The sequence below is a fragment of the Sinocyclocheilus anshuiensis genome, unplaced genomic scaffold (assembly GCF_001515605.1).
Source record: "Sinocyclocheilus anshuiensis isolate Anshui unplaced genomic scaffold, SAMN03320099.WGS_v1.1 scaffold248, whole genome shotgun sequence".
Lineage (NCBI taxonomy): Eukaryota > Metazoa > Chordata > Actinopteri > Cypriniformes > Cyprinidae > Sinocyclocheilus > Sinocyclocheilus anshuiensis.
The window spans coordinates 1,347,356-1,359,884 of NW_015555734.1; the positions used below are offsets into that span (position 1 = coordinate 1,347,356).

General features: G+C 37.7%; 3 protein-coding genes across 10 annotated transcripts in view; 2 read left to right on the top strand and 1 right to left on the bottom strand.

The window, feature by feature from the left end:
- Position 1: 1 nt before the first annotated feature.
- Positions 2-6,186, bottom strand: LOC107672971 (splicing factor U2AF 65 kDa subunit-like). 4 transcript variants are annotated; one of them, XM_016466367.1, is made up of 11 exons: positions 5,704-6,186; positions 4,810-4,969; positions 4,605-4,711; positions 3,806-3,957; positions 3,483-3,599; positions 3,235-3,373; positions 3,030-3,109; positions 1,128-1,250; positions 772-858; positions 435-686; positions 2-350 (listed from the first exon to the last, which is right to left on the bottom strand). In XM_016466367.1, exons 1-11 carry the CDS (start codon positions 5,750-5,752, stop codon positions 216-218), a joined length of 1,401 nt encoding a protein of 466 aa, XP_016321853.1. In that variant the 5' UTR covers positions 5,753-6,186; the 3' UTR covers positions 2-215. The 4 variants fall into 4 exon arrangements, with proteins under 4 accessions (XP_016321853.1, XP_016321852.1, XP_016321851.1 ...); XM_016466366.1 differs by having other exon boundaries at positions 772-876; XM_016466365.1 differs by having other exon boundaries at positions 3,205-3,373.
- A 589-nt stretch (positions 6,187-6,775) lies between these two features.
- Positions 6,776-9,946, top strand: isoc2 (isochorismatase domain containing 2). 2 transcript variants are annotated; one of them, XM_016466378.1, is made up of 7 exons: positions 6,776-6,818; positions 7,029-7,166; positions 7,761-7,885; positions 8,507-8,719; positions 8,853-8,923; positions 9,288-9,405; positions 9,747-9,946. In XM_016466378.1, coding segments are annotated over exons 2-7 (594 nt in total). In that variant the 5' UTR covers positions 6,776-6,818; positions 7,029-7,165; the 3' UTR covers positions 9,813-9,946. The 2 variants fall into 2 exon arrangements, with proteins under 2 accessions (XP_016321864.1, XP_016321866.1); XM_016466380.1 differs by lacking the exon at positions 6,776-6,818 and having other exon boundaries at positions 6,825-7,166.
- Positions 9,947-10,869: 923 nt separating this feature from the next.
- Positions 10,870-12,529, top strand: part of LOC107672970 (forkhead box protein J2-like) — a 10,352-nt gene continuing 8,692 nt past the window's right edge. For all 4 annotated transcript variants that reach the window (XM_016466360.1, XM_016466362.1, XM_016466363.1 and 1 more), the window contains exons 1-2: positions 10,870-11,200; positions 11,858-12,177. In XM_016466360.1, the coding sequence (XP_016321846.1) occupies positions 11,872-12,177 (306 nt within the window). In that variant the 5' untranslated portion in view covers positions 10,870-11,200; positions 11,858-11,871. The remainder of the gene's footprint in view (positions 11,201-11,857; positions 12,178-12,529) is intronic.

A 12,529-nucleotide genomic window follows, 5' to 3' on the forward strand; every position in this document is an offset into this window, starting at 1 on the left:
GTTGCCATAAAAAACAACAACAAAAAAAAAAACATGACAAATGATTGGTTCGCTACATTCTGACCAAACACAAGTTATGTTTTTAGTCTGCCAGATTTTAAAAAAGCTCACACCCTCTGACCTCATAAATCTACAAAATAAGGGGCTTCCGAGAGATTGAAATCACACCATCTGCATCTCTCTGAGTCTCTCTCACTCTTGATTCTGTCCCATCTCTACCAGAAGTCACGGCGGTGGTATGCATCAGGGTCGCAGTATTTAGTCACCACCACTCTGTTGGCAAATTTCCTTCCTGTTAAGCCTTGCATTGCCTTCTGGGAGTCAAACACTGACATAAACTCCACGAAGATCTAAGACAAAGAAAAAAAAAGACCATAAATAACTGTTTTAAAAGGTCACATTGAAATTTGACAATGTACAAGCAGTTATCAAACCTTTCCAGTGCCAGGAACTTCCACGCCGTCGACAGGACGCGGGATCTCTATGCTTTTGACCTGGCCATATTTGGAGCACTCATCCTTGACGTCTTCCACGATCTCCTCATACTCTTCATCATCCAGCAGCTCCTCTGGAGCCACCATGTTCATCAGACACAATACTTCTGTGGGAATGCCGCCCATTTGAGTCACCGAGCTGTTTACGAGACCTGGGACTTGAAGGGTAACTGGAGTTTGGTTTATACCCGTCTTGGGAGGAAAGAAAGGGGAAGAGGGTGAGAAACAGGAGATAAGGTCTACATGGCCTACATCCAGTAAATAAATTTTCCCTCACCAGTGTGGTGTTCTTGGAGCCGACGCTTGCTCTCTGGACCAAGAGTTTCTTGTCACCCAGCTGCATCCCGTTTAGTCCAGCGATGGCCTGTGATATTAAAGTGTGCTTTGGAGAGGTTAGCATGTGTCAACCAACAGCTCTGACATTGCCTCTAGATCATGCCATGTTCTAACCCATGGATAAATCCAGGCTAAATATTTGTTCCTTACAGATCTACAGATACAGCCCATATTAAACAATATATGTAGTAAACATAAAATGATGAAGCCAACAGTGCATGCAGAGGACAAATGTGTGTTATTTGCAGAGCATTTACAGGCTGATTATATAGATGTTATGCTTTTTGTTGTCATCACCTGGTCACTGATATTGACGTCAACATATTCACAGAAGGCATAGCCCTTAGAGAGGCCTGTTGCACTGTCTTTCACCAAATTAAAGGCCTTCAGAGGGCCAAACGACGTCAGCAATTCCTTGACCTGTGGAACAGAGAAAAATCATTAACTGAAAAAATATACACACAGACTATCATTCAAAAGTTCTGCATTAAACTGATCCATGTCACAGTAAAAAAAATGACATTTTTAAACAAATGCTTTTGAGTGTTCTATTTAATCAAATAGTTCGGTAGAACAATTTCTGAAAGACCATGTGACACAAGATTAATAATAGCTGGTAAAAATTCAGCTTTACAATCACAGGAATAAATTAAATTTTAAAATGTACACATTAACACAAGTGAGCTTATTAGGGATGCGCCGATCCAATATTCATATCGGGTATCGGCTCCGATAGTGCCATTTTTCTCGGATCGGGTATCGGTCAGAGAGGGACGATCTAAATTCGAGATTTTTTTATTTTTTTTTTCGATTGTGCGAATTATTCTGCGTTACTTCTGAAGCCATATGATAGCTTAATGTGAGCTACATATGCATATTTAAGTTCTTACATTAAAGTTCACACAAACTATTTTCTCCGCTGCGGCTGTCAGTCATTCGTTCAGCCTTTAAACCCTGGTCTCGTTCGGTTACAGCAGTCAGCTCGGTAAAGCGCTCTCCAAGATCATTCTGTGTTCCCATTATACTTGATTTGTAAATACATGTCTATGATTTTGCAAAAAGGACTTTATCTTCTTGCCGGAATTTAATGTTGTTTTGTTACTTGCTACCGGGTGTCTGTGAGAACAAAACACGGGCGTAGAAAAGACTATAAATAGTTTTTAACGTGCACAGTAACTGAAATTTAAAACTGTTAAAAGAAAGGCTCAATAACTGTTGCACAGATATAATACACTACGCATCAAATTCTCTTCCCTTTGTGCTTTGCAGTTTTTAACACGAAGCGTGTACAATGTGCGCATCCGGTGTGCAGGCTGTGACACCAGGTTGCTTCAGGCTTCAAGCGCATCATTCTGCACACCGGATGCGCACATTGTAAGCGCTTCGTGCTCATAGACTGTATAAAAACAGTTCGTGCTTCACTGTATTTGTTTTGTCCTATCGTATCTATCATATGTTGTTGCCTTATTAAAAAATATGCTATAGATTTAAAAGAAATGTATTTTTAATTTTACAGTATATACTTATATATAAATACATTCATGAATGTTTTTAATTAATGGATTTTATAATAATACAAATAGCAATGTGTAACATTTTACCATATTTAGTGCAACACTTTTATTTGTTCCCCACAAAATATTGTTTTTTCACTAAATGTTTGGATTTCTAAAATTATTGTGCACTGATTTTTCTAGAATAACTTTTGCTGCCGAATTATCCACTAACCTAGTTTGATACATTTTTGTCATAGATTATAAATATACATAGGCCTATATTTTTTCATATTTATTGTTTGTTTTATTTTTCTTTATAATGAAGTAGTCTGTATCTAGTAGATTGTGAAAGAATGACTATCAGTTCCACACACAGAGATATATAAATTCTACATTTATTTAAATGAGGGAAAAAAACTTCACTGGTATCGGATCGGTATCGGCCAATAGAGAACCCTAGGTATCGGAATCGGTATCGGAGGCGAAAAAGGCGGATCGGAGCATCCCTAGAGCTTATAGGCTTCAAATTTTCAAATCATGGAAGCAACTGTTCTGTGAAGCATGAAAAGGTTTCATATTTCATTTGGTAAAGCATAAAATGTAAAAAGATTGGCAGATCTGGTTCTGAAAGCTCTGCCCATTCGAGAAAAAATTGAGCGACCCTTTGACAGTGAACGGAACACACTGCCATTTTAACACAAACCTGGTCATCGTTGAGGTAATTTGGCAGACCGCCAATGAAGAGTTTATTGGCCGAATCAGGCACCACCGTGGAGACAACACCTACAGAGATAGAACCAGAGTGTGACCAACAATGATCCACATTAAATTAATAAATATTAAACTTTTGATTGAAAAGAGCAAAACATTGAGCGTACAAGAATTGGGGGAGCAAAAGAGAGACGTGCCTGGGACATAGACACTGGGATTCTCACTCATGCCTGGCAGAGGCTGGTAATCGTGTGGTCGGCGAATCTTTAAACTCTGTCCCTGGAAAATTATGCCATCAAATGCCATGGCCTGTGTTGTCTCATCAACCGAACGGAACTATATTACCAAACATAAAAATAACATTCATATTACGCTCCCAATACCTCCTGAAGCATTTATGTGAGGATCTACAAAATTAGCTCTACCACTCTGAATGAAGACTGACCTCCAAAAAGGCAAAGTTCTTGTCCTGGTTGATCTGAACAGCAAGGACTGGGTTACCTGGGGCCTGAGTCAGGCCACCTAAACGCATCTGAGCATTGAAGAAGTCCATCATAGACTCCTATAAAAACAAAAAAATATCAGAACGCAATGCTATTCATCATAATGGAGTAAGAAAAATAAATAAATAATAATAATCAGTTGTACTCCGGTTTATGGATGGCAGCCAAAATAATACCGGATTAATGATAATGTTGACAGAAAGATCATCACACCTTCTACTACACCGAAATATTAATGAATGTCAATGATAATAATGGACCTCACCTCTGTGATGCCAAATGGGATGTTGCCGACATAAAGCCTTCGGGCCTGTCGAGTCATCTGACTGCCCACGACAGGAACAGGTGTTGGAGTCACAGCCAGACCCTCAGGGGTCATTGTGGGCAGCAGAGCAGTGGCCGGGATCTGACCAGCAGCTGAAGTCAAAGAAAGGTTCGTAAGTATGTTAGACATATGGTGGGCAAATTACATTGTGATATATTGTTACAACTTTAAAATATTTTAAAATTTTATTTTTCGAGTGATGGCAAAGATGACTTTTCAGCAGTCATTACTCCAGTCTTCAGTGTCACATGATTCTTCAGAAATCATTCCGATATGCTTATTTGTTGCTCAAGAAACATTTCTTATTTTTAATGTAAAAAACCGGTTGTGCTGCTTAATGCTTTATAATTTTGTGGAAACTGTGATACATTTTTTCAGGATTTTTTGACGAATAGTAAAAAAAAAAAAAAAAAAAACATTTACATGAAATAAGTCATTTGTAACATTATAAACCTCTTTACTGTCAATTTTGATCAATTTAATGCATCCTTGTTGAATAAAAGAATGAAGTTTAAAAAAAAAAAAAAATGAAAGAAAATCTTACTGATCCAAACGTCTGAAAGGTAGTGTATGTGCTTTTCCAAATTTGGTCAGACATTTTTTTTTTTTTTTGAGGCGGCACATAACCAGAAATGTTTAAAACCCTTGTTTTAGCCCAGTGATTGGTTGACAGGAGAGCAGGTGGCCCTTCAGCAGGTGAAAGGAATTAAGAAAGAATGAAAGAAAAACAGATTCTTACCCTGCATGGCTTTGTACTGCATGGGTGTGATGTGTTCAAATCCAGGAGGAGGAACATCCCAATATTTTTTCACTTTAATCTTTTTCTTCTCACGGTGTGGAGAGCGACTGCGCATGGACAAACACAGACCAACAATAACGTATTTGAAAATCGCTAGGCTCTCGTCAAGACTTTAGTGAATGGCACTAAGAATTTCAATTTTTACCTGCGTCTGTGTCTGTGGTCCTTGCTGTCTCCATGACGATCTCGGCTGCTGCCTCTCCTTTCTCTGTCCTGGTCCCGGCTCCTCCTTTTTCTGTCCTGGTCTCTGCTGCGACTTCTTGAGCCACTGCGCCGGTGGTGCTTGTTCTCCTTGTCTCTGTCTGCTGCTCAATTGAGCACACAGCATGATCGAAATGAGCATGTTCTTTAATTCAACACGTTCATTCAAACTGATATCTGCTTAGAGATGCTCATCTAAGCACCAGTGTTGTCTATTGTTGGGGGAAAAGTTAATTAAATTATCAGTATTGGTCACTTCAATATCTAAATCCTTAAAGGGACAGTGCAACCACAATTTAAATCTCTTTATCATTTTCTCTCCCTCATGTAATTCCAAACATGTATGCTCATACAAAAATCATACAATGGAACTCAGTCGGCACCAAAAACTATTTGGTTACTAACATTATTCAAAATATGTTTGGTTTTGTTCCGCAGAAGAAAATTTTCATTTAGGTTTGGAAGTTAATGACAGGATTTTCATTTAGGTGAACTGTCACAACTGAATATTATGAACGTATTAAATGTATTTGCAGATAGGAAAAGACACTGATCAGCATCAGCACTACCCAGATAATATTTCTGCATGCATGCATGCAAGCTTTTTTTAGAACCTCAAACCCACATCCTGTGTAACTTAGGTTTGCAATGCATGCAAGACATAACAGTACAGCATTTGTCTGGTGTTCATCTGTGCAATGTGATGCAGATTCTCCTTCAGCCTGAAGGCACGTCCAGCTTCACCAGCAGAAGAGATTTACTCACTGACCACTACTACATCGGCTCTAACACATGGCTATACCCTCACTCTCATCACAATTACACCTTCATTCCTCACCTTGCTTGTTTTCGGTCAGCTGTCTCTCAAACTCGTCAAAATCTGACATTTTCCAGCAGCTCCAACACGCCGACTGAGAGTGAGGCGGGCTAGCTAGCAGCTAGCTATTCAGTGGCTGCGATTATCTCACAAACAAAAAATAAAGTTCACACCAAGCGTGAAGCAATTAAGAAACTAGTTTTTGTAAGGGAAAAAATGCGACCCTGAGAAAGCAAAGCGCAGTTTAATGAGTCGCGCTGATGTCTTCCAGAAGCGCTCAGTGCATACAAAGACTAGCATGAGGAAAACGTGCTTTCAAAGAGAGCGAGAGTAAACACACATGCACCGGATGATGTACTGGAATAAACGACTGCTCTGCTCTTGGAAGAGCCCGTGCATTCCCCAAAACTACAGAAATACGTTAAATACAGCCTCTATTTTCCACAAAATCTCTGTGAAACGCCAAGGCCGCGAGAGCGCGCCCACTAAGGTCAGTGGCCACTCCCAAACACTTCCGGGTCAACTTCACACTTTTAAGCCACTGAAATATATTAGCTTATAAAGGGTATCTATTACTGCTGCTGATTTCAGGATTGTGTATGTGCATTTAAAATCATAACATGTAAATACACCTATTCTGCACAAACAAAAACTGAATAAACTAGACTGTATTGTTTTGTATCTGACTTGCGCCACCTAATGGGTGATCTGCTAATAGGCAGTGAGCAGCGGTGGGGATTTAAGATTCAGCCTAGAGACTCGGATCTTTTGAATCCGTTGTTCTTATCCGGTGATCCTCTCTGTAGGTTACATCGTCGCACCAGAGTGTGCTGACAAGAGTATTTTTGTGTGTTATTAGGGTTATGGGTGAACCAGTTAATCATTTACTCAACCGAAGCATCATTAATTTAGTTCGTTCACAAACGAGATGACTCAGAACACTGACTCGTTCATCGATGGGGGCGTATTCGTCCAGCAGGTCCAACCAATTAAGTGTTCCTTCACATCCCTTACTCGAATCCTATTGGCTCTTGATATAATCCGTCTTTGAATGCAGCGATTGAGAATGATTTGTTCATTTAAAAGATTCATTCAAATTCATGTCCGAGACGCCACTAGTGGGCTCTTATCTGGAGGTTTGTTTAATGTTACAGCGAGCGAATTGTGCTGCATTGTTGTAATAATCAAGGACATATATATTTCAAGGGCACACGTAGATATTAACCTATACATTTGTGCCGTAACGAGTCCTCTTTTCTGCATTTTATGTGCTGCTGCTTTTTATGTCATTTATGATTCTGTTGGTGTTGTACTCGGCTTATTCATTACCATATAAACTTCACTAGAGTTTCAACAACAGTTTTACCAATAAGAGCAGTGGGTGGACACTTATATAAAGCACATACACCCGGGTAACGGTGACCTGGTTTGTCTTCACTTGATCTTTGCGGTCTGCGACTCCCCCATATTGCTCTGTGCAAACAGTAAGTACAGCTCGTTGTCTCTGAATGCTATTGAACTCTTTATTAGCGCAGTATGAAAGTTGCAATCTATGTATAATTGCAAAGGATTCAACGCGTTATTAATATGCAGGGCATTAGGAGCACTGCCTACGTACTTTCACTTTTGTTGTTGCAAGGACGGTGGCTCAAAACCCAATGACAGTGTTTTTAGACAACTTAGTATTCATTTTCATTCAATATTTTTCTTTTAATTTCATTTAGATGGCACAGTCAGACACTAATACCAGTTTAGTCGAAATATGGATCACAGCGGTAGCTCTCAATCTTTTTGCTTCCATTGCTAATAAGCTAATATGTACTTCTGTTGTAATAAAACAACAAATATGTAAGTTTCATGTTGTACAATGTTATTTTTAGTGTTTTATTATTTCAGTTAAGATTATGTCAATATAACTAAATTGAAATCAATTTTCAAATCAATTCAAATTTTTCAAAACGTATTGGGGCCCCCATGGAAGTTTTCCCAGGCCCCCGATTGAGAACCACTTTATTACAGTGTATGCACAAAGACACGGTGATTCACGTGTGATATAATTGCTCTGTTTGTTTCTGCAGTGGCAAGAATTGGCAGGCTGTCCACCAAAGGCTCAGTGCTGCTACTGTGTGACATACAGGAGAAGTTCAGACCCACTATTTTCCAGTTCACAAACATTGTGAGCAATGCCGCAAGATTGCTACAGGTAAGATCAGCACCTTCAGTTTATCAAAACTGCTGCAGTTGTCATACAACGTATTATAGTCACCTACTATATATTAAATGCGCCGTCATCACTGCATCTTGTCAGCTGATTTTCTATGCATTGTCTCTATCCATTCTATCTAATTTTGAATTCGATTTTTTATTTATTAGTTTGTCGGAATGGTACGAAACTTGGTGAATTTTGTTGCATTTGTGATTTGAACATACAAAAAAAAATCATGATTAGAAAAAGCTAAATGGAATTTTTAAAAAATAGGCTCGCGTGTTTTTTTCAAAAACTACTGCCAAAGGAAATTAATAGGAACTCAATAAGCTACAATGAAGTAGTCTTTGATAACATCTAAATATATTGAATACAAACTCTGATAAAAGCAAATAATTATTATCAAAAATATTATTGAAACAAAACATTGTACATTCATTCAATAAAAAAATGTAATTCTTATTGTCTTAAGTCTGTTTTGACCTCTGAGGATCACGTGTGTTAAGTGAGGAATATCAGAATAATATCCAAGTCTTATTAATATCTTATTAAGTCTCATTAATATTGCATTAATATAATATTAATAATAACATAATATTAATTATGTTTCTGTTCCAGGCATGTAGAATCTTAAGCATCCCTCAGATTTTAACTGAGCAGTACCCTAAAGGTTTGGGCCCCACTGTTCCTGAGCTGGGGGCCGAGGGCTTGAAGCCTCATACAAAGACCAGTTTCTCCATGCTGACGGAGAGTGTGGAGAGCGCACTCAAGAGCCTGGGAGACCCTCAGCAAGTCATACTATGTGGCATCGAGGCTCAAGCGTGCATTGCGGTAACATCAAATGACTGTTTAAACTGGTGCCATGGCACTTTTACTATATCTTGATCATGACCTTTATTATATTGTATTGTATAACTTTATTGTCATACAATTTTAAAGCGTTAGGGTTCTTGTTCTGCTGTAGTGTACAACCTATGATCTTGTAGAGCGAGGCATGGAGGTTCATATTGTAGCAGATGCTGTCTCCTCTCGAAGGTATAGAAATCATTTTCTTTAAAATATACAAAATGGAAAACTATTGTGATATTTTATATTGATGTATCTTGGCGCTATGTGATAAAGTATGAAAAATTATGTTGAAATCATTGCAAACACAAGACTTCTAAATTCCTTATCTTGACTCACAGCCACATCTTTTCAAACACAAACTCAAGTCAATTGATGGATGGCATCTATAAGCTTTTTCTAAAGGTCTATAGAAACAGGAGGAATTTTACAGTGTTTGCTTACAGATATATGTTCATTTTTTGAGGCGGTTGTGCACAATCTGCTGTGTCCTATGAGCCAATTCTTAAGTGATTCTCAAGGTTTGCTATACATATCTGTCTGTTATTTTCAGTCAGACAGATCGTCTTTTTGCACTGTCACGACTGAAGCAGAGTGGGGCATTTCTCACCACTACAGAGGGAGTTTTATTACAACTAGTGCAGGATGCCAAGCACCCCAACTTTAAAGAGGTACCTGTCCACCTCTCTGTCAGCCATATTTTAATTCATCATCATCACATACTCACGGGACACTAAATCCATCAGATTTTTTTCTTGTGTGTATTATGTCTGCATATATATATATATATACATACACACACACATTTATTCAAGAAATGTACAATTTAAATATATACAGTTGAAGTTTCTTGAATAAAAAAAAACAAATTTAAATTTAGGATCTTTTCTATTTAAGAAATTTGAAATCTTAATGCATACTAAGGTGGTTGGGATTTTGTAGTGATTACGTTTGCATTTGGCTATTGTTCTGTTCATGTTCTGACCTGTCCTCCTTCATTTTTTGCACACAGATCCAGAAGCTCTTGGCTCATCCCTCTCCTGATACAGGCCTGCTGGCCTTCTTCAGCTCTCTCTAGGGCCAGTCACACACCCTGCAGACATAATTACATAAATTACTTGAAATCAGCACAAACCGCTCTTTGAACCTGTTGGACTCGTGTGAGCTCTGAGCATTTGTGTATTCAAATAAAATTATTTACAAAGAAATAAATACCTGAAATTTCGAGAATTTTTCAAATGGTTCTACAATTCTGTGTCAGAAGAAGAGTTTTTGGTAATGCTAAAATAATGTTCTGCATGTTAACATTAGTTAATGCATTAACTAAAAATAAGCAATACATTTGTTACAGTATTTATTTGTTAACATTAGTTAATAAAAATACAACTTTGTATTGTTAGTTCATGTTAGCTAAGGTCCATTATATAATATTAACAGTTACAACTTTTGATTTTTATAATGTATTAGTATAAAAAGTATTTTTCATTGTTAGTTGATGTTAACCAATGCAGTTAACTGATGTTAACAAATGGAAACTTACTGTAAAATGTTACCACATTTCCTAATCTAGTTTAATTTTAATTTATGAATATATTATTTTTCATTATTATTTCATGTTTGATCATAAAGCATTAACAATGCATATTTTAACATACAACTTCAATGTGTATTATATGTATGAATTAAAATTAATGTATACTTCATTGTTAGTTCACATTAACTTGCATGTAAAGAGATATTAATGCATAAAACCTAACTGTAAAGCATTACCAAATGATTATATTCGGTACATTCATTAGTCTACAATAATAAAACTTGCCGTGTCAGCCTCTTGATTATGCATATGGTGTTGAAATGTTTTTTTCCTCACTGCATTATTACGTGTGCCAAGTGTGAAATCCACCAGGATGCAAAGATCTCTGTGTCATAGGACCAAGAAAATCTGAATGGAAATTATTACAGTGGGTTCCCGCCTGGTGCGTCACTCCTCTCCTATTTCAGTAGAGAGACAGGAACTTGACCACAAGTAAAACACTAGTGATGGGAAGTCCGGTTCTTTTCCGCGAACCGGTTCTTTCGGACAGTTCGTTTCAATGAACCGGTTCAAAAAAACGGTTCTTCGGTTCCTACAAGTGCAGTCATGAGAGGAGGAGAGAACGAAAGAGAGGAGGAGAAACACACCGAGTTCTCAAATGTCAAACGAAGGGTGGAGTGTGTGACGTTCAACGCAGACAGAAAGGGAAGAACTTTTTCCGACAGTTTTTTTCTTCTCCCAAACAGAAATTTCATACAAAACGTGTTAACTTAGACGCTTCGGGTAGCGAATGAATGCAGCGAGAAACATAAGACAAGAAAGAAGAAGGGGAAATAAGCATTTACTGAGATCCCTCAGATGCCTCTGTGCAACAGATGACAGCATTAAAAATTAACACAGTGTGAAGCCTGTGGCCTTTTGAGAGAACAGAGGTATGTTTTCACTCATCTTTTATACTTAAACACACATATTATTCTCTTATAGTAGGCTGTTTTCGAAATAATAGGTCTAAAAGTGTATCCAACATTTAATTAATACAGTGTGCAATAACTCTAATGCTTTAAGTTTCTGTTTGTTTGTCAAACCATTACTTAATGAGTTTTAAATAGGATTGAGATTTCTATTGCAACATACTTGTAATTCATATTGTCTTGCAACTGCGTATGGCATTATTTAGTTGGTTTCACAGCTTAGCTGGACTGCACGGGTTAAAGGGATAGTTCACCAAAAAATGAAAATTCTGTAATCATTTACTCACCCTCATGTCGTTCCAAACCTGTATGAGTTGCTTTCTTATGTTGAACACAAAAGAAGATATTTTGAAGATTGCTGGTAATCAAACAGTTGGTGGTTGCCATTGACTTCCATAGTAGGAAAAAAAATACTATGGAAGTCAATGGCAACCACCAACTGTGCGATTACCAGCAATCTTCAAAATATCTTCTTTTGTGTTCAACATAAGAAAGCAACTCATACAGGTTTGGAACGACATGAGGACGAGTAAATGATGACAGAATTTTCATTTTTTGGGTGAACTATCCCTTTAACACACAGTTATTACATAATGTTTTGTTTTCTCTGCACCTCAGATATCCCCTTCAGCATGACTTCTGAACTGGACTCTAGCTTGACCAGCATTGACTGGCTTCCTCAGCTTGGAATCAGCACTTTGCGATCAGGGAAAGAAAGAGTGGAACGAAAGAAAGAACGAGGAAAAGAGAAGGACTTCCCTCCCATACCTACACCGTCCCCTGGAACTAATTCCAAAGTGAAACCCCCTCACAGCTACGCCACTCTGATAGCCATGGCGATAAGTTCTGCTCCTGAAATGAAGCTGAGTTTGAATGATATTTACACATGGCTCAGCAACACATTTCCTTTTTACAGCAGAGCAGGAAGAGGATGGAAGGTAAAGGCCAGACCACTGCATGACTACTTCCTCGTGCTAAATAGTGCATTGAGGCATAGTTATGTATGCAGCTGTGCTCGAACAAGCTCTGTGGTTTGGATTTACACCTTTATTGAAGTAATACGTTTAGAAAGAAATTATTGTGAAATATAAATGTAGCTCAAAGCAATTATTTTGTATATTAGGGTCAATCACAAAGTTAGACAAAGTTATGTCATGACTGATACAACTTATCTGATACCATAATAAAGGAAAAAGCTTCATTAAAGGAATGAAGCTCTTGAAAAGAATATCTTATTAAGTATTTTGGCATAATATGTTTTTAAATTAAATATATATATATATATATATA

Coding starts and splice junctions, on each gene's coding strand:
- LOC107672971 (XM_016466364.1), bottom strand. CDS start 5,752: ATGTCAGATTTTGACGAGTTTGAGAGACAGCTGACCGAAAACAAGCAA. Junction 4,970..5,703: donor GCTGACCGAAAACAAGCAAG/GTGAGGAATGAA, acceptor TCAATTGAGCAG/CAGACAGAGACAAGGAGAAC. Junction 877..1,127: donor ACGTCAATATCAGTGACCAG/GTGATGACAACA, acceptor ACCTCTCCAAAG/CACACTTTAATATCACAGGC.
- isoc2 (XM_016466378.1), top strand. Junction 7,886..8,506: donor ATGCCGCAAGATTGCTACAG/GTAAGATCAGCA, acceptor TTTCTGTTCCAG/GCATGTAGAATCTTAAGCAT. Junction 8,720..8,852: donor AGGCTCAAGCGTGCATTGCG/GTAACATCAAAT, acceptor GTTCTGCTGTAG/TGTACAACCTATGATCTTGT.